General features: G+C 37.0%; 1 protein-coding gene across 1 annotated transcript; it reads left to right on the forward strand.

Moving 5' to 3' along the window:
- Positions 1–23,246: 23,246 nt before the first annotated feature.
- LOC123235358 (olfactory receptor 10A5-like) lies at positions 23,247–24,194 on the forward strand. Its single transcript, XM_044661471.1, has one exon. It carries the CDS (start codon positions 23,247–23,249, stop codon positions 24,192–24,194), a length of 948 nt encoding a protein of 315 aa, XP_044517406.1.
- Positions 24,195–26,279: the final 2,085 nt, after the last annotated feature.

The raw sequence follows: 26,279 nt of genomic DNA on the forward strand, positions 1-26,279 counted from the left end.
CTGCCTAGCTTTTACCACTCTTCTACCTTGGAACCAATACACAGAATTGATTCTAAGATGGAAGATAATCATTTTGTTTTCATTTTTTTAACATTTATTAATATTCATTTTTAACATGGTTACATGATTCATGCTCCTACTTTCCCCTTCAACCCCCCCCCCCCCCCCACACCCCCCGCCCATGGCCGATGCGCATTTCCACTAGTCTTGTCATGTGTCCTTGATCAAGACCAATTTCCAAATTGTTGGTAGTTGCATTGGTGTGGTAGTTTCGAGTCCACACCCTCAATCATGTCCACCCCGACCCATGCGTTCAAGCAGTTGTTTTTCTTATATGTTTCCTCTCCTGCAGTCCTTCCTCTGAATATGGGTAGCTTTCTTTACCATAAATCCCTCAGAATTGTCCTGGGTCATTGTATTGCTGCTGGTACAGAGGTCCATTACATTCAATTTTACCACAGTATTTCAGTCTCTGTGTATAGAGTTCTTCTGGCTCTGCTAAAGAATTAGGGCTGATAAAAAGGCTTCCTGCAGAAGGTGGAATTTGAGCTGGGAAATTAAGGGGTGGAAGTGAGGGGGCAGATCATTCTATGCAGAGGAGATAGAAGCATGGAGTGCCACAATGGAGAAACTACAAGTAGGGCAATGGATCTTAATCACAGAATTCCAGGAGGGGAAGATAGTATAAGAAAGCTTGAAAGGCAAGAAGAGGTCAGGAAATGAAGAACTTTAAATCTTTCTTTATAAAATCTTTCTAAAAAACACAGATCTAATATGTCAGGATTAAAGAAAGATATTTGGTTATCTATCATATGTTTTATCACCATGACTTTTTTCATGTAGAAATTGGGGCAGGAGGTGTCTTTGTACTTGGTTAAACAAACACAACCAAAGGGAATATGAGATCTTGTAGTCATCTTTGATTCTTATTCCTCCTTTACCTCTAATGTCCATCAGAAGTCAAGTATTATGGATTCTAGCAAAAAAAAATCATTTGCATCCTATCTCTTCCTTCCCAATGTCATCACCCTAATTTATTCCTTTGTTACCACCCACCAGGACTATTGTATTATTATTGTAATAGGATCTTAATCATTCTTCCCTCATCCACTCTCACCCTCATCCAAGCTTTCCTTCCTGCTCTTTCAGACTAGCCTTCCTCATACAGATTACTGCACTATCCAAAATCTTTTCATGACTCATTGTCCACACACACACAAACAATAATAGCTCATATTTGTATAGTATGTTGAAATTTACAAAGTTCTTTTTTAATAACAACCCAGTTATTAAGAGGTACAAAGGATGCATATTGTTTCCATTTTACAGAAGGGTAAGTGATCTGTTATTAAGAAAGCTATTATTATTTTTACAGTACTTTAAGATCTGCAAAGAAAATGATCATTTTATGACATTTTGCAATCCATGATCTCTCCTTTCCTTCCCTCCTCCCTAAGCCACAGGTAAAATGATATAGGTTACATATGCAATCGTGCAATACATATTTCTGTGTTTGGAATATTGTGAAAGAAAACACAAATTATTTATGTTAAAGAATATTTAATAAAGGAAAGAGAGTGAAGAATGGCATGCTTCAATCTGCATTCAGACTCCATCAGTTCCTTCTATGGTGACGGATAGCTTTTTCCATCATGCTTTTCTTGGAGTTTTCTTGGATCCTTGCACTACTGATAACAGTTAGTCTTTCAAAGTTGATCATCATAAATTATTACTCTAACTGTGCACAAAGTTCTCCTGGTTCTGCTCCCTTCACTTTTCATCACTTCATATAAAGTTTTCCAGGATTTTCTTGTGATCATCCTGTTCATAATTTCTTATAGCACAGTAATAGTCCATTATAATTATATACCACAATTCATTCAGTCATTCCCTAATTGACGGAGATACTTTCAGTTTCCAATTCTTTGTCACCACAAAAAAGAGCTGCTATAAATATTTTTGTACAAGTAGGTTCTTTCCCTCACCTTAGATTTCTTTGGTATATAGATTTAGTAGTGGTATTGCTGGATCAGAAGGTACATGGCTCTCCAGAACAGTGGGATCAGTTCATAGCTCCATCAACAGTATATGAGTATATGGAGGATTTCTATATGAACAGGAAGGACCTCCATGAAGTGATGCAGAGTGAAATAAGCAGAAACAAGAGAACATTGTACCCAGAAACTGAAACATTGTGGCACAGTCAAATGTTATAGACTTTGCTACTAATAGCAATGCAACAATCCAGGACAATCATGAGGGATTTGTGAGAAAGAACACTATCTATATTCAGAGAAAGAACTATGGGAATAACAACACAGAAAAACATATGATTTATCGCATGGTTCTATGGGTATGTGACTAGGGATTTTGGTTTTAAAAAATCACTCTATTACAAAAATGAATAATGTGAAAATAGGTTTTGAGCAATAATGCATTTATAATACAGTGGAATTACTTGTCAGTTCTGGGAGTGGGGAAAGAAGAGGGGAGGGGAGAATACAAATCATGTAACCATGAAAAATATTCTAATTAAATAAACAGTATGAGAGTATCTCAATTTTCTCACATCCTCTCCAATATTTATAATTTTTAAAAGCAAACTTTACATATAACACAAATATAAATATATTATTTCACTTGATCCTCTTACCAACTCCAGGAAATTATCAATATTATTTCCTGCACTTCATAGATGAAGAAATGGAGGCACAAAAAGGTTAAGTGATTTGTCATGGTCATATAGCTAAGGGTATCAGGTAGGGTTCAGATTCCCAAGGCTAGATTTCTGTGTGCTTTGCTATCTAGCTGCCAAGAGAGAGAGTTGTGTTAGATTTGAAATTTAACCCTTATCTTTTGCCTTAAAATCCATTTAAAACTCCTTTGCCTTGCATTCAATTTACTTCACAATCTTGTATCATTCTTTCTTGTTGTCTTTCTCCAACCTAACTAAGCTACTAACTACATATCCTGTCCCTTTATTTATGTTGTTCAATATGTCTACATTTCCTTCCTACCCTGCTTCAATCTATTTAATTCTTAATCAATCCATTTAATTCTTTGCAACATAAGTCAAATATCTAACTTCTTGGATCCTGGTCATTAATAATCTTTCACGTAGTGAAAGATCATGCATTTCAGAGAGTACTTTGTACCACTCTTCCTATATTTGTGCATTATTTAGTATGTTAGTTTCTCTGTATGTCATTTCCTCCTTGTTATTAAGTCTTTCATTTATTCCCCATTCTTCCTGATCTCATGGATTTATCCATAGGATTTTCTTGGTAAAGATATTCCAGTGATTTGCCATTTTCTTCTCAACATTTCCTACTGCTAGACTGTAAATTCTGAGGAAAATAATAGTGTTTTATCTAAACTTTGTATCTCACTCATCACCTAGCATATCTTAGTGTATTGGTTCCTAGGCAGAAGACTAGAAAGGGTTAAGCAACGGGGGTTAAATGACTTGCCCAGGATCACACAGCTAGGCAGTGTCTGAGGTCAGATTTAAACCTAGGATCTCCCATCTCTAGGCCTGGCTCTCAGTCCACTGAGCCACCTAGTTAACCTATTCATCATAATTATTTCTAACTGTGTACAATGTCCCCTGGGTTCTACTCACTTAACTTTGCATCAATTCATATAGGTCTTTCTAGGATTTTCTTAAATCAACCTTCTCATCATTTCTTAGGGAACAATAGTATTCCATTACAATCTTATACCACAACTTGTTCACCTCAATTGATAGACAATCCCCTTAATTTCCAAAATTTCCAACTTTTTTGCTATCACAAAAAGAACTGCTAAAATTATTTTTAGGAGCCAAGATAGCAACTTAGTAGCAGCAAAGCTGAAATCTTTCTGACAATCCTTTGAAACCAATCTTTAAAAAGTGCCTCAAAATGATAGAATCAAAAACCAATAGCAAGACAGAGTGAGAGGGCTCTCCCACTATACACAACTTGAAACATAGGCAGAGAGAGTTGATTTTCATAAGATAAAGGGGAACAGGAAGCAAAACTGCACACAGAGAAGTGCTGGCTGACCACATACCACCCCCACCCCCACTTACCGTGCAAGGTTCCATGACTGGTCATAGGCTAACTTCAGGATCTTGGGATGCAGGCTAGGCCAACAAAAGAGCACCTCAGGCCCACCCCTTTGAAATTCCAGACCCTAACACCAGCACACAATAGCCTGTGCTACTGTGGTAAAGACCTAGCTCCAGAGAAAAATAGCTCACAGTAATAGACCCTGAAAGCCAGCAGTAGAGGAGACAGAGACAACAAGCAGATTTCAGAACTCCCAGTCTACAGGCAAAAAAGGGTAGGGAAATGAGCAAAGAGCAAAAGAAGCACTTAACCCTTGAAAATTTCTATAGGGACAAAGAACAAAGCACAGAACCAACAGGGGTTGATGAGAACCAGGCAACCACATGCAAAACATCAAAGAAAAATGTTAATTGGTCTCAAGGTCTGAAGGAACTCTAAAAAGGAATTCAAAAATCAAATAGGACAGGTTGAAGAAAAATGGGGGGAAAAGAAGTGAAAGTAATGCAAAAATTTTATATATATATATATTAGCTTAAAAAGCAAAATTGGTCAACTGGAAAAAGGAGCACAAAAGTCCAATGAAGAAAAGAGTTTCTAAAAAACAGAATTGACCTATTGGAAAAAGAAGAACAAAAATCTAATGAAAAAAAGAGTATTCTGAAAAGCAAAATGGACCAAATAGAAAAGGAGAATCAAAAGGTCATGGAAGAAATTCAGTCTTTAAAAATTAGAATTTAATTTTTTTTAATTATAATTTAAAAATTAGAATTGAGCAAATGAAAACTAATGACTTCACAAAACATCAAGAAGCAATAAAACAAAATCAAAAGAATGAAAAAATAGAAGAAAATATTAAATATCTCACTGAAAAAACAACTGGCCTGGAAAATAGATCCAGGAGAAACAATTTAAGAATTATTGGACTATCTGAAAGTCAATACCAAAAAAAGAAAAAAACCTAGGCATCTGCACTGATATTCTTGAACAAGAGGGCAAAAGAGATATTTAAAGAATGTACAGATCACCTCCTACAATAAATTTCCAAATCACAACTCCCAGCAATGTTATAGACAAGTTCAATAACTCCCAGATCAAGGAGAAAACACTACAAGCAGCCAAAAGGAAACAATTCAAATATCATGGAGTCACAGTCAGGATTATACAAGATCTGATAGCACCCACATTGAAGGACTGGAAGGTTTAGAATATCATATTCTAGAAAGCAAGGGAACTGGATTTGCAACCAAGAATCACCTACCCATGACTATATTCTTTCAGGGCAAAGTATGGTCATTTAGATACATATTATATACGAAATAGAAGATTTCCAAACATTCTGGAAGAAAAAACCAGACTTAAATAGAAAATTTGATGATCAAATACAAAATTCAAGAGTAGTATAAAAAGGTAAATAAGAGAGAGAGAAAAAAATTTAGGGCGTCAATAAGGTCAAATTATTTATATTCCTAAATGAAAAGATGATATCTATAACTCTTAAAAATTATTGTCATTTTAATAGAAATTAGAAGAAGCATACATTGATAGAGGGTATAGTATTAAGCTGTGTAGAATATGTTAAAAAAAACTAAGGGTGAAAAAGAGGATTGTATGAAGAGAAACCTTACTCCCACTGGAATTGGCTCAGAGAGGGAAAAACATTCAGATTCATTGGAATATAGAATCTTACCTTATCCTATAGAGAAGAAGAAAGGGAATAAGAAAAGGGGTAGTGAAGAGGGGAATAAAATAAGGAAGGAAGAAGTTGAGGCGCAGGAGTGATTAAAAGACCCTATAGAGAAGTAGGAGGAGTAGGATGGTGGTTGGAAGAGGAGTAATATAAGGGGGGGGGGGGGGGAGTGATTAAAGGCAAAACTCTGGAATAGAGGGAAAGAGTGAAAGGGAAAAGGTCAGGATTAAAAGAGGAAATCAAGATGGAGAGGAATACACAGATGGTAATCATAATTGTGAATGCAAATGGGATGAACTCACTCATAAAATGAAAGTGGATAGAAGAGCTGATTAAAACCAGAATGCTACCATATGTTGTTTACAAGAAATATATTTGAAACACATAGATGCACACAGAGTAAAGGTAAGATGCTGGAGCAGAATCTATTGGGCTTCAACTGAGACAAAAAAAGCAGGAGTAGTAATCATAATCTCGGACAAAGCTAAAGCAAAAATAGATCCAATTAAAAGCAATAAGGAAGGTAATTATATCTTCTTAAATGTAGAATAGGGGGCAGGTTAGTTGCTCAGTAGATTGAAAGCCAGGCATAGAGACGGGTGGTCCTAGGTTCAAATCTGGCCTCAGACACTTCCTATCTGTGTGACCCTGGGCAAGTCACTTAACCCCCATTGCCTAGCACTTACCACACTTCTACCTTAGAACCAATACACAGTAGTGATTCTAAGACAGAAGGTAAGGAAAAAAATGTAGTATAGACAATGAAGAAATATTAGTACTTAACATATATGCACCAAATGATATAGCATCCATATTTTTAAAGGAGAAACTAAAGGAGCTTAAGGAAGAAATAGATAGTAAAACTATACTAGTGGGAAACCTCAACGTTCCCCTATCAGAACTAGATAAATCCAACCAAAAAATAAATAAGAAAGAAGTAAGTGAAATGAATGAAACTTTAGAAAAGTTGGATGTAATAGATATCTGGAGAAAATTGAATAGTGACAAAAAGGAAGATACCTTCTTTTCAGCAGCACATGGCACATTAACAAAGATTGGCCATGTACTAGGGCATAAAAACTTCATGACCAAATACCAAACTAATAAATGCAACTTTTTCATATTATACTCCAATAAAATTGTAATAAATGAGGGTTCATGGAGAGGTCAATTAAAAATTAATTAGAAACTGAATAATCTAATTCTTCAAAATGAGTGGGGAAAATTATTTTTATTCAAATATGTTTCTTTCCCTTTTTTTGATCTCTTTGGGATACAGACCTAGTAGTGGGATTTCTAGAACAAAGGGTAGTTATGCATAGCTCTAAAGCTCTTTGAGCATACTTCCAAATTGCTATCCAGAATGGTTGAATCAGTTCACAACACCAATAGTGCATTGGTGTCCCAATTTTCTCATGCTTCCTCCAACATTTATCATTTTCATTTTCTATCATAGTTGCCAATCTGATAAGTGTGAGATGATATCTCAGAATTATTTTATTTTAATGTCTCTGGTAAAGAGTGATATAGAGCATTTTCTTCATGTGACTAAAGATAAACTTGATTTCTTCATATAAAAACTACCTGTTTACATCCTTTGAACATTTTATCAGTTGGGGAATGACATATTCTTATACAGTTTACTTGGTTCTCTATATATTTGAGAAATGAGATCTTTATCAGTAATACTTATTGTAATTTCTCCACAGTTTCCTAATTTTCTTCTAATCTTGGTTTTATTGGTTTAGTATGTAAAATCTTTTAAATTTAATATAATTAATATTTTCCATTTTGTATTCCATAGGGCTCTCTCTGATTTTGTCATAAATTCTTCTCTTATTTTTGTGTGTATTATTTAGATTTGACAGGTAAACTATTCCATATTCCCATAACTTGCTTATGGTAGTTTTCATTATTTCTAAATCATGAATCCATTCTGACTTTATCTTTGCATATGATGTGAGATGTTGGTCTAATCCCAATCTCTGCCATTCTTTTTTCCAGTTTTCCCAGAAGGTTTTGTCAAATAATGATTAATTCTCCTAAAAGCTTGAATCTTTGTGTTTTTCAAACACTACATTCCTGTGTTCATTTGCTACTATAGACTGTGTTGCTAATCTTTTCCACTGATTCACCATTCTATTCTTAGTATCAGATTTTTATTGATGATTACCACTTTTTAAGTGCTGCGATTCCACTTCTTTCACATTTTGTTCATTGTTGATATTCTCGATCTTTTCTTCTTCCAGATGAAATTTGTTATTATTTTTCTAACTCTGTAAAATAATTTGGGGGCAATTTTATTGGTATGGCACTGACTAAATAGATCAAGTTAGGTAGAATTGTCATTTCTAATTTTAGGCTTGTCCAACCTTTAAGTAATTAATATTTTTTCAGTTGTTTAAATCTGACTTTATTTCTGTGAAAGTCTTACGTTTTGATTGTTACATTTATTTTTCAAACAATTAAACCGTACAGGAAAAGGGTGACCTGTCTTGAGTTGAGCACAAAACTCAATACAAACCATTAATAAAATGTAATGGGACTTCCATAAAAGTAATGTAATATAAAGATTGCATAAGTAAAAATATAAAGGCAAGAATAAAGTAGTTAATATTCCCACTATTGCCTACATGTTCACTATCATGTCCATTTCTTAACACTAAATTTTGACAGGGATAGTGACAAGCTAGAAAATATCCTGAGTTATTGAACATTCGCAAAACCAAGGCATATGCAAAATGGTGAAATAACTCAAGATATTTAGTTTGGAGGACAGAAGATAACCTGCCATCTTTAAATATTTGATGGATTTTCATGTGAAAGAGAGTGCAGATTTATCTTGTGAGATTCAAAAGCAGAACTGAGATGAATGAACAAAAATTAATGAAAAGAAGAATTTACTTCAGCATAAGACAGAAGTTTAAAATGATTCCATTTAGCACCTATTGAACTTCCATTAAGCAGCTACAATAGGTCCCAGGGATACAAAGATGAAAAATGACATTTACTGCTCTATAGGAGTTTACAGTCTAAAGAAAATAAACATGAAGGTAGTGCTTGAACTTGAATGAAAAGAATAATTTTAAGAGATAGAATGGATGAAATATATTCTAGTCATAGGGGATATACAAATGCATGGAAATAAAGAGACACAGCAAAAAAATAGCAACTAGTTTTATTTAGTTGTAATATAGAGCATATGGGTGTAGTAGAATAAAAAGCAGCTAGAAAGGATATATTTCTTTTACTAAAGCCAGAATATGGATAGAATCATAAATTTCATATGAGGGAAGAAAAGGAATGGAAGGGAATGGGAGGAGAGAGGAGGGGAGGGAAGGGAAGGAAAGGGGAGGGAAGAAGAGGCCATTGGGTGGCTCAGTAGATTGAGAGTCAAGTACAGAGACAGGAGGTCCTGGGTTCAAATCTGGCCTCAGATACTTGCTAACTGTGTGACCCTGGGCAAGTCACTTAACCCCCACTGCCTAGCCCTTACCACTCTTCTGCCTTAGAACCAATACATAGCATTGATTCTAAGACAGAAGGTAAGGGTTTAAAAAATACATAGAAAAGAACAATAAGGAGTCCAGAAGGAAACATAAACAAGTGGGATAGCTTTGATAGTAACATATTGAATTTATGTATATGATTTCCTTGATCATCCAGGTGACCCTCTTGGAATAGTGTTCCAAACTGTTAAGGAATATTATACCCCCTAAAAAGTGGCACTCAGGACTGTTTAAGATTCTACACATGTTGTTGAACCAAAGCAGAGGGTAGTGGAACTATTTATTACCTCTCTCATTCTGATCAACATACTTTTATTTTTACTTTTTCATTAATCATTACCTTCAGTATGCATTTATTTACTAAAGGGTAGCCATTCAACAAGACTTCCCCAGACAGGTTAAAATATATTGATCTAGGTCACATAGACAGTGTCCAAATTAAGTGCCTTCCTAATCACTCCTTTTTTGGCATAACATTTTTGTGAAGATAGGATTAACTCTCCTTGCCTATTTTTAAATGAATCAATAAAAACTGAAAACATCCCTACTTAACAATGTAAGAATTAAATTTTAATGGTTTGACTAAAATATATGAAGATTATAAATAATAACTGTAGTTGCCAATTCAAAGTATTATTGCTCAAAGTTGAAATGATTTTAATAGCTTTTATTTACAAACAAAGTGGAAAGGGTGAAAGCAAAGAAATACAAAAGGGTAGAGAAGACATTAGCCTATATAACTAAATATTGCTCTAGTGCTCAACTCAACCAGGACTTCTTGACCTTCAATTGGAATTAAACTATCTCCAGAAGACAGGAAGGGAAAGGCAGCTATCCACTCACACCTCCAAGAGGTAGGTCAAGATGATGACTCAAGCTGAAGGTGACTCCTTAGGCCAACTTTCTTCCTTGAGCCAGTCTTCTTCTTGAAGCTGACTTGCTTCTTGAAGCTGACTTGCTTCTTGAAGCNAGCCAGTCTTCTTCTTGAAGCTGACTTGCTTCTTGAAGCTGACTTGCTTCTTGAAGCTGACTTCCTTCTTGAAGTCGACTTCCTTCTTGAAGTCCAACTCCTTCTTGAAGTCGACTTCCCTAGGCCCAGAAATTCAAGGCCTTTGATAGTGGCTTCTTGTCCCTTCCCCTTCTCACAATGGCCAATCACAGCTTCCAAATTTCCCATCACTGCCCAAAGGGCAGTGTTTGTGGGAACTGCATCTCACCTTCTGGAGAGATGAATACTCATCAAAAGAGTTCACAGATTCCTGGCTAACTGAGGTATGAATTCTCATTTCCTGGGCTGATTGAGTTGAAAAGGTAGAGAGTTCCTCCACATAGTGCTAAGTAGGGTGTTCAAGCTTTTGTTGATTCAATTCCAAAGTAGACAAAGGAGAGTTAATCCTGTCTTCACAATCTAGTGAGGTACTAAGTAGGGGTACTTAAGTTATTGTTAACCAAAGTGTTAACTCAAAATAGACAAAGGAAATAAAGGATTCCCTTTCACAAATGTAAACTCAGAATAGACAAAGAGAACAAAGAATTCCCTTTTACAACACTAAGTAGGGGAGGTCCATAAGCCACTTACTAAAGTGGGTGACAACTCCAGAAGTGGCTGACTACTCCCTGGGCAGTGCTAAGCAAATTTAAAAACTGTAATTGGCTCCCATAAAGTGGAGGAAGGGACAGGAAGTGATGTTGAAAAAAGACCACAAAAGTCCTGAACTTCCTGTCCAAGGGGGTCTTCAGCCTAAATTTCCATCTTGGAGGACCTTTGACTGGGACTAGGTCTTGGAGCTACAAATTGGGACTTCGACCTAGGACTATGGCTCTTGGACTGCTTCTGGTAAGACTGCTCCTGGATCTTCTCCACTGGAGCTTTCACTTGGATGAGTGAGAAGCTGACCTCCTTTCCTGGCTTCTGGGGAGATTAGTTCTGGAAAAACCTCCCCTTCCTAGAGGAGGCCACATAGAGTTGAATCATCAAGTCCTCTGGCTAAGGGGTTAACAAGTTCTGCTTGGGTTGACCTGGGGACTGGAGCAACATTTAGGGAGATAGGCTAGACATTGTTTCTCTACCCTCTTTTACATTTCTCTACTTTCACTCTTCTACCTTTTTGTAAACAAAATTATTGAAAGTCAATTTGACTTGAGCTACAATATTTTTAAATTGGTGACCACAGTATTATCTTAGAATTCTCATATATTTAGTCAAACCCTTAAATTTAATTTCTTATACTTTAAGGATTTCAAAGTACTTCCACATGTATAATTCTTCTTTGATATTCACATTAATTCTATTGGGTAGACAAAACTCAGAGAGGTTAATTGCTTTGTCCAAGTCACAGAGCAAGTAAGCATCAGATTCATGATTGTCATCAAAATGTTCAAACTCCTATTACAGCACTCTATATATATACTAAGTAACTTCTTCATTAAGTCCTTCCCTAATGATCCAGCCTACAGTGATAGCTCTCTTCTCCAAATTCCTACCTAATCTCAGAAACTGAAGTGCCTTTAAGAGATGATCTGAACATCAATACCACCTAAACATTATCAACAGCTAGTAATTTATCTTCTGCTTATAGATCTTTAGTGAAGTGTTTTGGGTGTTGGAAGGACCAGCATCTCTGGTGTGAGGACTTGCCAAGTCCTTTTTAGAGCTGCTCATCCACCTTTGATGTCCCCAACTTTCATCTGTGGCTCCAAGAAGTTGTAGCATACACAGCAACCACATCCCAGTAAAACTCTCAGCAGACTAGCTAAACCAGGTTGAGGATAACCAACCAGCCTCGAACATGTCTACCACAAACATGTGAACACTTCCTCCAGTGGAATGAGCAGATGAGAACAATTTATTCCAACAGCTGTGAAAGCAGCTGAAGCAGACACTCTTGAGAACCAAAAGCTTGGTCGGACAACAAAGATGCCAAGGTCATCCACTGTATCCTGGGCCATTACTAGTCATACTGATTTTTGTCTTGCCATTGGACTTTGATGACTTTGGAAAAGAGAGTGAGGCTGATGATTGTGCAACTCTGCCTCACTTAAATCTAATTCATTTGCAAGTCAAGCCATTACCCTCATGACATCATTGGTCTTTCAAAAACAGAGGGTAAACAACAATAGAGACCTCTAATGATGGAGGAACCCACTGCCTCTTAGGTCAACCCATTCCACTTTTGGATAGTCCTATATATTCTAAACTAATCCTTTGTTGTCTGATCCTCACTTAACACATAAATATATGCTGGTATATATTATACTCTAGTTGTTTCATGTCTGTATGACTTGTCCCTCCATCTAAACTGTAAGTTTCTTAAGGGAAGGGATTGCTTATTCTTTACAGATAAGATAGTATGGTGAAATGGAAAAAACAATTGGACTTGGAGTCAGTTGAATCCCTGAGTTCAAATCCCATCTCGATAGCTCACCAGCTGTGTAACCATGGGCAAGTCATTTAAAATTCTCTAAACCTTAATTTCCTCATTTTTTAATTGAGAATTATGGCACATACCTCATAGATTGTTGTGAGGATCCAATGTGCTCAGACTCATAAAGCCCTATATAAAAGTAAGTTATTATTATTCTTTATCTTGAGCCTAAATCTGAGCAGACAGTTGAAATCCAATTGATGACTGAATGATTCCTATATTTCTGTAGCTTCCAGTTTCTCTCTCTGGGTTCTACTGTATGTATATTTTCCATTCTAGGGCATCATTTTGCTGGCTTTTGGCATTTCTCCATGTTCTCAGAAGGAGGAAGTCTGAGGGAAGGCCAGATCTCCCTAGGAAAGAAAGGAAGGCTAAAGGGAAGCTAAGTCCCTCAGGAGAAAAAGGCAGGTATTTGCATTCACCTGGGCCTGGGGGCAAAAACAAGGGAATCCCTGGTGGCAGTAAAGGTCCTGACATTGCTACAGAAGGATGAGGTCATGGTTGGATCTCATGCTAATAGTTCCAGCCTCTCACTCCTCACTTGTTTCTAAGGCTGGGACTAGCCTGAGTTTGCCTGTCCACCTTCTCCAGTCCCTGGCCACCATCAGCCAACCTCATGAAAGATGATGTGCTTTTTTTCCTTCCAGAAGTCCTATAGATACTTAAGGGCACAAATAAGGATAAGTCCATTGCTAATCAGGGAAAGACCTTCTCTCAGAAGCAGGTAAGAGCCTGAATAAGACTCAGGTACCTAACTGGAAGAGATTTAAATAGGAATTCAAATGAAGGCTTTAGTATATAACACATCCTACTACTAAACCGATTTCTACCAGCTACCTTATTGGGCTGACTGCACTTTTTTTTTAAGGTCTCAGTTTGATGATGGGAATAAATAGTGCCTGAAACATTGAAATCATTGGGATCATCCATGTTACCTCCAATATCATCCTGGAGAAGCCCATATTAGGAGAACACCTAGGGTCCTAGATATGTTCCTCCCCAGTCTTTGGTTTCTTCCTCAGTAACAAGAGGACAAGCCCACATATTCTCCCCTCAGGTGCTGGGTATGAATCTCTAATTGGACAGTTTGGAGAGGAGACTGCCTAGTTGAGATAAGTCAGTCATGGAGTTCCTTCAGGAAAAGCTACATCCTTGAATGCCTGCTCTTTTTCTCCAGCCGTCCCTAGCTATGTCTCAAGGTCGATGGCCAATCCTTTCCTACTAATTTCTAGATATACACTGACCTTTTTTTATTGTCCAACATAATAAGTAGGAAAATTCTTACCCAAAGCAAATACGTAAGCAGAATGAGGTTTTAGGTATTTTTTAATTAAAAAAAATTAAGAGGAAAGAAAATAACGTATATGAAGTACAATATGGGAAGACTTTAAAAGTGTGTAACTGAATTATTCTTTTCTAAATCAAATTCTACCAAACATTGAGATACAGATGTTTTGACTGGCAGAGTTCTTAGGATTAATGTGGCTCTTGAGTCCAACTCTAGAGCTGTCTAGAGGACTTTGGTGAACTCTTTTTCTGAGATGAAACCTCCTCATTATTACTCCCTCCCATCAAAAAAGGGCTGTAGTCAGGACTCTGGTTATATCCTTAATTTTAGGTGAAAGAAAAGGGTGTTAAGATTCCAAGTGTCAGTTGTTCTTTGCCAATTCTCTCTCCACATAAAGCAATATGTACAAAGAGATAACTAAATGTTAAAGTATCAGAAAAAAAGTCCACATTGTGGTAGTCATAGGTTCATAAATTCAGAGTTGGGAGATATCTTAAAGATCATATCATGCAACTCCTTTATTTTATGGATGAGAAAACTGAGACCCAAGAAGGTTATGAAACTTGCCCAAACTGACACAGCTAATAGAATCTAGGTCCTATGATTATAGGTTTAGCATTTTTCTTATGTATTCACTGTGGTACAGTGGGAATCCACCAAGCAGTGCTCCTCCTACCCCATTCTGAGATTCAGAATTCATTTCATTCAGAATTCAGAATGGTGCAGTAAGATGGGAGTCACTAATCAGAAAAGTTGGGGAGCATCAAAGGAAATACCCAAGGCAAGTAAAGTTTCTTTCTTCCTGGATGGCATGTTTCCAGTGGGTTTAAAGAGTTGCCATTGTTCTTCCCTTCTACAGGAATCATGAACCAAATACATCTTCAAGAAGCATATGGGTATCATCTACTTTTGTTATAGGTATCCCTTTCACATCCCAACTTTCCCCATTGTGGTTCTGATATATCCTGGGTAAGCATAAGAAATTAAATGAGAATTCGTGGGTAGTTTTGCAGAAACCACAGACAGCACAGAACAAGTTAGAAATTCAGAAATGCATAAAATGTATGTATAGCATTATAGAATATTAGCATATGTCTATCTTCTAATGCCATAAACATATACAATTTCTTTTTTTAAACTTAAAATAAGTAAAAAGTTAATATTTGCAAAAGAACACAAAAGTTAACAAAGACACAAAAGCTAGAAATCTAGAGATATTGTAACATTGACATATATATATATATCCTATGACCAAATACTTAGCCCAGATTTTACAAGGGACTACAAATATCCCATAAAAGAAAAAGAAAAATTCAGACCTTCTTTAATAGAAATATAGTTACCAAAATATTTTTAAAGGAGTCCGTGGACTCTAGATTAAGAATCTCTACATCTAATATCTAAAAGTGTTTCAGATTCCATAGCAATAAAAAATATATTAGATTCCACCCAAGGTAGTGCTTTCTTGCCTCAACAATACCTGTCTTGATTTGACAAGGATTATTAGAATTGAAACTTTGAAGACTGGGTCATCATTTTGTATTTTTAAAGATAGAAATATAATCATTATAATGTCAGAAATACAATTTAAGCCAATGTAAAAAGCATAATAGAAAAGGCAATATAGCTAGGGTGAGAGGATCTGGTTTGAATTTTTGTATATGATTAACTAACTACATGTGTAACCCTGGGTAAGTCACTGAATCACTCTAAACCTCAGTTTCTGCGTATTAGAAGAGATGGTTTCTAAGGTTTTCCTTCTAGATGTAAATCCTATGATCTCCCACTCATCTTCAAAAGGATAATGAAGTTGGTGAAAAAACTGAAGGAGCAATTACAGAATTTTCAAGTGGCAGCAATCCATACAGGTGACTCTGGTGGTCACATCCTCTCCCTTGCTACTTTTACTCCACTCAAAAATAATCTCCATGTCTATGTTTCTGAAAAAGGAAGAAGAGACACTTGGTCAATGTGAATTGACCTTTATCACTTGGGAATTGAGAATGGAGAGTCCTGCTTGATTGGATAATGCTGGGCAATACCCCTAAAGTTTGAGGGTAGCCTTTGACTGGGGAATGATCAGTTTCAAAGGTGAGTTCCTTGTGATTTTTTAAAATATGTAGAGATTGCAGAATCAGACTTGGGATCAAAGCAGAATAGCAGGTCATTGGTTTACTGTATCAATAGGGTTTGGTTCCCATTAACTGCCCTTAGATAGAAAAAGACAATTTTGACTGAGATTTTCAGTAAATAATTAATGATGGTCTCAGACAGCAGAGTATATAGTATAACAGTTCTAGAGCTTGCTAGGACCTTAAAGTCCATATAGTCCAAACACCTCATTGTATAGATGTGCAATTGAGGCCAAAAACATTAGGTGATTTGTCCAATGTTACACAGTGATGACTAAAGCTTGGGATTTGAACATAGGTCCTCTGACTCCACATTTTTTCCATTGTATTACATTGCCTCTTCATGATTGGCCTTGGCTAAGAGATTCTGGGATCTGAGATCCCAGAAAGTGAGCAGAGGCAGGAATACAGAGAAAATACTCAGTATACCTGGGAGCCAGTTGAAGATCCCAGCCACTAGGCTCAAAGGCATTTGAGCAGACACCATGTTTGTTTCCGTTGTGATACCTCCAATCAACACTGTAGATTAAATCCACGAACACAAGAGAAACCATAAGAAAAGCAGAGAAATGAAATGTCAGAAATGAGGCTGATATTCTTAGCTAAGAGGAGCAGACTCTGCCAAAAATTTGAAGGGAAGCTTAGATTGGAGAAAATAGAGAACCTCTGTCATTCTCATACTCATAGCAAAGCTGTTTGTGGGTCCCATGATGGGGAAAATTTGGTGACATCAAGGGCTAATAGACTCTGGGGCATCAGGGTGCTATACCGGCAGTAGCCTGATCAAGAGGTAAACAATACATCCCCACTGAAGGCTGATGGAGTGACCTAGAAAGAAAATCTTTGTGGCTAGTCTGTTGTGGGATCATCCCACTCAAGTAAATTTATAACTATCCCATCACTGTGTCATCCCAACTCTCAGTGGACATTTTTGGAAGAGAATGAAGCATAAAAGATTACCATTGGGGCAGCTGGGTAGCTCAGTGGAGTGAGAGTCAGGCCTAGAGACAGAAGGTCCTAGGTTCAAACCCGGCCTCAGCCACTTCCCAGCTGTGTGACCCTGGGCAAGTCAGTTGATCCCCATTGCCCACTCTTACCAATCTTCCATCTATAAGACAATACACCGAAGTACAAGGGTTTAAAAAAAAAAAGATTACCATTAAGGTGGTATTAGCCTAAAAAATTGCAGAAGACAGGTTTTTTTCCTTCCTAAAACTGAAAATAAAAGTTCACAAGCTTTGCAACTATATGTAGCTGCTGGTGGGTAAAACCCTAACCTATTCAACTGTCTATTAATTAACATTTATGTTACTTAATCATTGCAGAAAGAAACAAAACAATTATGTGTAGAGAATTATTGGTAATCAAGATGGCCCAAGAAATATACCAACATCACCTGTAAAAGGCATAGCACCCACTGATGGTCTTTACCATCAAATTGTTTGAATTTATTTTTATGTAAATGTTATTTTATTTTTTCAGTTTAAGAGGCATTTATTTTCTATCCCTCTTACCTAACTCCAATGGAAAAGAAAATCATTATAACATATATGCATAGTCAAGCAAAAAGAAAATTCTTGCATTGGTGATATCCAAAAATGAATGTCTCATTTTGCATCTCCAATCTGTCTCTGCCAGGTCAGTAGCATTCTTCGTCATCAATTCTCTAGAAAAGAGATCATCATCACCATTAATTTCCAGTTCTTTGCCAATAACATAAAGAGCTGCTATAAATATTTTTACATATATGGGTCCTTTCTTTTATTTCTTTGGGGCATAAGCCTAGTAGCAGTATTGCTGGGTCAGAGGCTCTGCATAGTTCAGTGATTTGGGTGGCATTGTTCCAAATTGCTTACCAGCCTTGCTGAACCAGTTCACAGCTTCACTAACAGTGTATTAATGTATCTGTTTTTCCATAGCCCTTCTAACAATTGTAATTTTCTTTTCTTTTTGTCATCATTGCTCAGAGTTGCTTTAATTTGCATTTACCTCAGTGATTTGGAGCATTTTTAATACTACTGTTGAAAGTTTGGATATGTTCTTTTGAAAGCTACCTATTCAAATCCTTTGGGGAAAAATATATTTGAAATGTATTTTAAAATATATTTTAAAAATCAGTTGGCTGGGGGCAGCTAGGTGTATCAGTGGATTGAGAGCTAGGCCTAAAGACAGGAGGTCCTAGGTTCAAATCTGACCCCATACATGTCTTAGCTGTGTGATCCTGAACAAGTCCCTCAACCCCTATTGCCTAGCCCTTACTGCTCCTTTGCTTTGGGTCCAATATACAGTGTTGATTCTAAGACAGAAGGTAAGGGTTTGTAAAAAATCAATTAGGGAAAAATGTATTTCAAAGAATGTCTCTTTCAAGGCATGTCACATTGTGAGCTGTTTTGTTTGATACCTTTTATCCTCTGTTATAAATGCAAAAGGAAGCATGGCATAGTCAGAAGAGTAAGCAAACATGGATTCAAGTCCTACCTCTGATCAATAATGGTCATGTGGCCCTGGGAGGTGAGTCTCTTGCAGTGCCCCAAGAAATTCTCTGAACTTTTAAGTTCCAGAACAGTCACTGGTCTTCACTGGTAAAAGGAGTTTCCTCACTGGAAATTCTATATACCAATGAAAATACAGATTCTGGAAATAAAAATCACACTGACAGATACCTGTTCCCAAAATGTGAACTAAAACAAGACTATAATAGGGGGAAAGACTCAGATAGTCTTTTTATGGGAGTTTTTGTGGGAGAGTTTGTGAAGCCATGATGAAACACCAGGGAACCCCAAGGCTATATTGTTTTCATGAGTACTGAGAGGGGGTACTTATGGACACATCAATTAATTAATCAATAAACATTAAGCCCCCGCTACCTGCCGGGCACTATGCTGGATGTTGGGGATACAAAAAGAGGTAAAAGTCAGTTCCTGTCTTCAAGGAACTTACAATCTAATAGATATATCATGATGTTTTGGCATCATCATCCTAAATTTCAGGGGGAAAGTAGGCAAACAATACCAGGCACCACGTAAAAGGCTGCAAGTAAGTGCCAGTATGCCAAGAAGATTTATTGAAACTCACAATGGCTACTGCAACCCTTGCCAATTCCCCTATGACCTTGATGCTAAGTAGTGCTAGAGTATGGGATAGATCTTTAATCCCAACTTGGGTTTACATCACTTGAGGGTTTAACTCAGTTTCCTCATCTATAAAATGGGAGTAATAATAGCACTTAAGAGGGTTGTCCTGAGGATCAAAGAAGATAATATTTATAAAGTGCTTAGTGCGGTGCCTGTCACATAATAGGTCTTATATAAGTTAAGCTGTTGTTATTATTATTATTATTTATTCACTCTTCCTAAACCCCAAGTCATATACCAGAAAGGCAAATTCAATTCTTTGACATTACTTTTTTAGCCAGATTTTTATTTTTCAAAACCAATTTTGGAAAATACTCATCAGAAGCAATGACAAAACCACAAGCTATTCAGTTTTACTTAAAAAGATTTTATAATTCCTAAAGATTCTTTCCAGGTTCCATCCAAATAATTCTCAATTGGATAGCACCTCAGTGAAGTACCAAAAGTGTGGAAAACTCTAAGCAGAATGATCTACATTCCATTGCTGCCGATTTAGATAAATGACCCAGATGAGCGGCAGAGCCATGACAAATTGTTCATTTTAGAAGTATTCATGCTTTAAAGAATATGCATGTGAGTACTGCATTTTCCATTTGCCTTGTTGACTTTTAGAAATATCTCTAGCTTATTATGTTTCTAATAAATGCTTCTTTTTAAAAATATTTGTCATTTCCCATGGCCTAAGTTTTCTGTTATACATTTGTGAAGTTTTTAGAAAATAATTTTTCTCAATAAATATACTGTTAACTTAAAGTCATGAACTCACAGAATTTCAGCATTAGAAGGGACCTCACAAGTCTTCTAGGGCAATGTAGAGGAGGAGATATCCTCTGTATCATATCCCACAGTGGACTGACCCCTATATCTTGGAGTCCTGAAGACCTGAATTCAAATATGGCCTCAGATACTTATTAACTATATGACTTTGGGGAAGTCCTCTTTGCCCTTTGCCCTTCAGGAAAACTTCTATTTGCCTCAGTTTCCTCATGTATCAAATGGAGATAATGTGCTTTGAAAACCTAGAAGTACTATTCAGACGCTAGTTGTCATTTATCATTAATTATCAAGTCTATATGTGAGGACCTCTGGTGATAAGGGAACTTAGTAAATATTAGAAAGTTTTCCTTATACCAATGCAAAATCTATCTCTAAAACTTCCATCCACTATTCCAAAGAAATAATGAAGGACAACTTTGAATATGATTTAAATAAAGGTAGATGATCCATTCGCTATATTAGAGATTTGAATTTTGCTAAAAGTGAGATGGAGAATACCATACAACTGTCATAATTCAAGAAGAAGTTTTGGAGGCCAGGAAGCTATGGACCAGCAAAAGCTATCCTTACCCAGAAAAGGTTCACTTCAGAAACGGACTGGATCTCAGATCACTTAGAATATCTTATTCTCCTTCCATATGAGATAGCCTTCCTGAATGCAGAAAAAAATTAAATAGTTCATTAATAATATCCATGGAAAGGATATTAAACTAGGGGCCAAAAGATCTGGTTTCTACTCCTAGCTATATGACTCACAAGCAATGGGAATAAAGGCAAGTCAATGTATTGTTTTGGGTCCTCAGATAACTAAACTAGATATAAAGGAGACTTTTGAGATAGGATGAGTTGAGAGGTCTCTTCCAACCCCAAAATCCTGTAATCCTGAAGTTGGAAACATTAACAGGGTAATACACAAAGTTTAGATAAATTTGTGGATAAAAGTTGTTAAGGAAAACTCACAATGTTTGTGAGATATGTCAGACTTTTTGATGTGATGTCACAGACAATCCTGCCCTTCTAAAAATCAAAATTTAAATTTCTATAGTGCTTTAGTTGTTTACAAAGTACTTTCTCTACCACATTCCTAAGAGGTAGGCAGTGCAAGTATTATTCTCCTTATTTAGTGGGAGAGGATGATCCACACCTGTGATGTCCTTACTATGAGAAACTTCCAATGTAGAAACTCCTTCCACTAATCTATATCAATAAGTCAATTGCAACTCAGAGATTTAAAGATGTGCCTGTTACACTGAAAGGTTAAGTGACTTGCTTATGGTCAAATAGTTTGTCCTAGTGGTAAGATTTGAACCCAGGTCTTCCTGATTTAAAGTCAAACCCTCTATCACACTATATTATTCTGACATTGGCTTCCTTGCTGTTCCTGACAAAAAAAATTCCATCTCCCAGTTCCATGCATTTTTCACTGGCTATCCCCTATGCCTGGAATGCTCTCCATCTTCATTTCTACATCCACACTCCCATGGCTTCCTACAAATCTCAACTAAAATCTCACTTTCTACAAGAAACTCTTTCAAATTCCCTTAATGCTAGTACCATCCCTCTGAGCTTAGCTCCAATTTATCATACATGTTTATGTAAGTATGTGTGTATGTATACATAAGTGTGTATTGTGGGTGTATATATACATATATACACACACATATGTAAGCATAGTGTTTGGCATAGCAGATCCATAATAAATGTTTGTTGAATTGATTTGATTCTCAGCTTTTCTATTTTACCTAAGAGGAAATGCTGGCTCAGAAAAGTTACATGTCTTACCTATAGTCACATAGCTAGTACAGATACAAGCTGAGAATCAAACTCAGATCTCTTCACCAAACCTAATATCCTTTAGAATAACTCACATTTCTACAGTGCTTTTAAGGTTTAGATAGTCTTAGCTCCTGTATATTCAGATTGGAAGTTCAGGGATTATTTATAGAATAAATCTCACTATGGCTCTGCATGGAAACTCTGGCCTGCTCTCTCCTTAATTCACTCTATTTGGCAGCCCCTTACCCAACTGATGCCAAACTTAATGAGAACATTGGATTGGCATTAACACTGTAGTTCAGAATTCCCAAGCTCAGGAGATCAATTAGCCTCAGCTTCCCTGGTAGCTGAGATCAAGCATAGGTCCACCATTCCTAGAGTTACATTTCTAATAAATATATATTGCAATACTCCTACATTTTCTCATAGACTTCTTATGCTTTCTGCCTTGGTGCAATGTTAAGGAAAGACCATTTTTCACTCTAAATTTTTCTATTTTTCTTAAGTCAGAATCATAATAGAAAAGGCCATAGAAGTCACCTAGGCTAACTCAAACACGATCAGGGAGGTAGTAGAAGTATTACTGTGTCCATTTGGTAGAAGTAGGGGGTCTAAATCTGTGACTAAATTGCTCTAGTGAACCAACTCCCAATGTGGAAACTCCTCTACCAATGAATGCAATTCAGTAATTTGTCTGTAACTTATCATCTAACAAAACAGGCTAGTACATGGAGTGGTTAAATGACTTGCTCATAGGCACACAGTACTTTTCAGAAGTAAGACTTGTTCCCAGATCTTCCTAACTCCATAACTCTATTATAATCTCTATTTACTATATCAGATTGCATCTTGGCAGTCTTGTTTAACTAGTGAGAAAATAGAGGGTTAGGAAAAGGGGAAAGGTTATTTCATCAGCACACAGCTAGTGTCAGAGTTGGCATTCAAATCTAAGGTCTTTTAAAATAATTCATATTTTTATGGGTCTTTAAATTTACAAATCCCCTTCCCCACAACAATCTCTGGAGGTAGATGGTAAAATTATGATTTCTCTCATTTTGAGGACAATGACAATTCAGAGTCTAGGAATCTAGCCATAGTCTGTCTATCACTTGGTTCTGCTCTATAATGTTCTGCCTTCTACATTCCTTAGTGGTCCCTCCAAAAGAACAAATTCTGGATGAGATGGACCCAAGACAGCAATTCTTATCTTTTTTGTGTTTGTACTGAGTAAACTTCACTGTTCCAAAGGTTATCAAACCTCATCTCATAGCTTAGTCTATAGGTTTATGGTTTGTGTCCTCAGTCTCTTAATATGCTGGGGACCTTCTTCCTCTTACAAAGATCTTCTGTCTTCCCATCTCCTCCTTAGGACCAGCAGAGGAATCTAACCTGGGAAACTAGACCCTGGTTTCCCTAGTGAAAACTTATATGTCTCTGTCTGCAATTTAGGAGCAGTCTCTGTGCTGATGGCTAAGGGGAACTGGACAACAGTGAATGAGTTTGTGCTTCTTAGCTTCTCTTCCTTGCAACCTGAACTTCAAGTCCTGCTTTTCCTTCTCTTTTTGAGCATTGAACTTGTCACCTTACTGGGCAACACCATCATTATAGTGGTCACTAGTGCTGACTCAGCTTTGAACAGTCCCATGTACTTCTTCCTCAGGAATCTTTCTGTGTTAGAGGTTGGCTTTAACATGGTCATTGTACCCAAGATGCTGGCAACACTATTGGCTCATGATACAACCATTTCTTTTCTTAGCTGTGCTACTCAGATGTATTTCTTCTTCTTCTTTGGGGTCTCAGAGTGCTGCCTCCTAACTACAATGGCATATGACCGCTATGTGGCCATCTGTGATCCCCTGCGCTACCCTGTCATCATGAGTCACAGAGCCTGTGTCCATCTGGCTGCTGCTTCATGGTTCTCAGGTCTTCCTGTAGCCACTGTTCAGGTCACGTGGCTCTTCAGCTTCTCATTCTGTCATTCCAATAAGGTCAACCACTTTTTCTGTGACAGCCCACCAGTGCTAAGTCTGGTCTGTGGAGACACGACACTATTTGAGATCTATGCTATCATAGGGACCATCGTGTTTGTCATGATACCCTGTCTCTTTATCCTGAGCTCTTATGCCCGTATTGTTACTGCCATTCTCAGGATGCCCTCAGCTGAGGGGAAGCGCAAGGCCTTCTCTACCTGCTCCTCTCATCTTGTTGTAGTCTCCCTCTTCTATGGATCTCTCAGCCTCCTCTATTTTAGGCCCAAATCCAATAACTCTCCTGAAAGTAAAAAGGTGCTTTCACTCTCCTACGCAGTAGTGACCCCCATGTTGAATCCCATCATCTACAGCCTGAGGAACAATGAAGTTAAGGCAGCACTTTCTAGGACCTTCCTCAGGGCAATAAGTTTCTGCAAACTATGACATTCAACTCTAGGGGTTATTCCCCACTTTGGTCCTAAATGGACTGGAGAGTTTGAAGAACAGGGTGAAAAAACACTTTGGTGTGAGAGATTCCATTGTTAACTGAGTGACAAAGACTACCTATATCTGGGATACATTAGAATAAGCTAGAAGTTTCCTAAAGAAATGGTTAGTGTCAGCAGGAAGATGCATTGCTCCAATGTGTTCAGATGCAACAACCATATCTGTAGTAGTAGTCAGTAGCAATAACAGTCCATAAAAAACTTAGGAGGAAACTGCAAATGTCAGGTTGAGACCCTGTTTCTACACACTTTGAACATCCATGTGGCCTGTGCATAAGCCTAAAGGAAAGAAGAAGAAAGATCAGGAATGGATAAATTTCTCAGTCTTTGAAGTGGATCCCAAGAAAATTAATTTGGGTATTTTACAGTATCAGAATAGTAGCAGAGAGAGGCAGCTGGGTAGCTCAGTGGATTGAGAGCCAGGCCTAGAGATGGAAGGTCCTAGGTTCAAATCTGGCCTCAGACACTTCCCAGCTGTGTGACCCTGGGCAAGTCACTTGGCTCCCATTGCCTATTTAAAAAAAAAGAATAGTAGCAGATTTGATTGCGGTAGGTGCTCATAAAGAAGGCAAGTATATTTTTATTGCAAAAGTGGATTGAGATGGGCAGGAAGAAAAGCTCACAGAATACAATTCATTAATTTCTTTCTGTTTCTGGAAAAATCTTGGAAGATTTGTCTATCTGTCATGGAAGACCTCAGAAACCATTTCAAGATATTACTGGTCAATGGCATCTTCATATAACCCAACAGCCCATATGCAGCACCTAGAATTAAGGTATAGATGAAAATTGGAAAAGAAATGACTGTGTACAGGCTACTAGACTTTGGATAAAGAATTCAAAGTAGTTCATCAGCACACCACGCCAAGATTTCAAGATACCCAGGTTTGTCTATTAGACAGCCAATGTTTCTCAGTGTTGAACTTTCACAGTGGCTCTACTAGATTTCTATGACAGAAGATGGTTTTCATCTGACCAGCTGGGTTTGCTAGTTTCAACATATGCCCCCCAGGCATCTAAGAGGCACTTCTCACTTTATAAGGACTAAGGAAGAAAGCAGGTAGAAACACAGACTTCTTACCTTAGTGACTTCATTGTCACTAATTGTATTTTTGGGAAGAAAATGAAGAAAGAATAAGAAAGCTCTTAGTATATATTCATTAGCTCAGCAAAACACTGCTGATTTGAATAAATAGTTATACACACACACATACACATACATATTTGATCTTAGCCTATGATTTCATCATTGTGAGACTCCCTAGTAGAAAAACTCCTTCCATCAGAGTATATCAGCAACTTTTCTGTAACTTAAAGTCTTAAAGGGTTGTTTGAAATAATTGATAGGTTGAGTAACTTGCGCATGAACCCAAGGTCACAAAGCTCAAATATGTCAGATAGGACATTTCTTCCTATAAAACACTTTGCAAAATTTAAAGAACTTAATATATATGAGCTGTAGCTTTTATCATTTGGTAGAAAAGTGACATAAGAGAGAGTTGACCTTGGAGAAAGGAAGGTCCTTTTAAGTCTTGCCTCTGAGACATTCTGGTTGTATGACCCTGGGCAAGTCATTTAATCTCTTAGTGCCTTAGAAAATTCTCTAAGATTAAAAATTGTATAAGTGTTATTTGCCATTAGTAGAGGGAATTCTTTTTTTTTTACTACCTTTTGTCTTAGTATCAATTCTAAGAGAGAATAACAGCAAAGGCTAGGCAATCAAGATTAAGTGACTTGTCCAGGGTCAGGAAATATCTGAGGCCAGATTTGAGCCACGCTCCTCCCAATTCTAGGTCTGATACTCTATCCACTGTGCTACCTAGTTATCCTTAATAGAAGGAATTCTTAATTTGAAGATCCCTATAGTGATGAAATTATCAGTTCAGTCAAAAGAAATATATTAACATTATTACTTATTCCACAGCTGGCACTCTTTAACACACTGCTTCTCTTTCAACTAGTAGTGAAAAAGAAATCTTTCCCTAAATGTTTATCTCTATTTTTGTAATTAGTATGGATGGGG

The sequence above is a fragment of the Gracilinanus agilis genome, chromosome 2 (genome assembly GCF_016433145.1).
Source record: "Gracilinanus agilis isolate LMUSP501 chromosome 2, AgileGrace, whole genome shotgun sequence".
Lineage (NCBI taxonomy): Eukaryota > Metazoa > Chordata > Mammalia > Didelphimorphia > Didelphidae > Gracilinanus > Gracilinanus agilis.

Bases quoted from the DNA above. Each gene is read 5' to 3' on its own strand.
- LOC123235358 (XM_044661471.1), top strand. From the start codon at position 23,247: ATGGCTAAGGGGAACTGGACAACAGTGAATGAGTTTGTGCTTCTTAGC.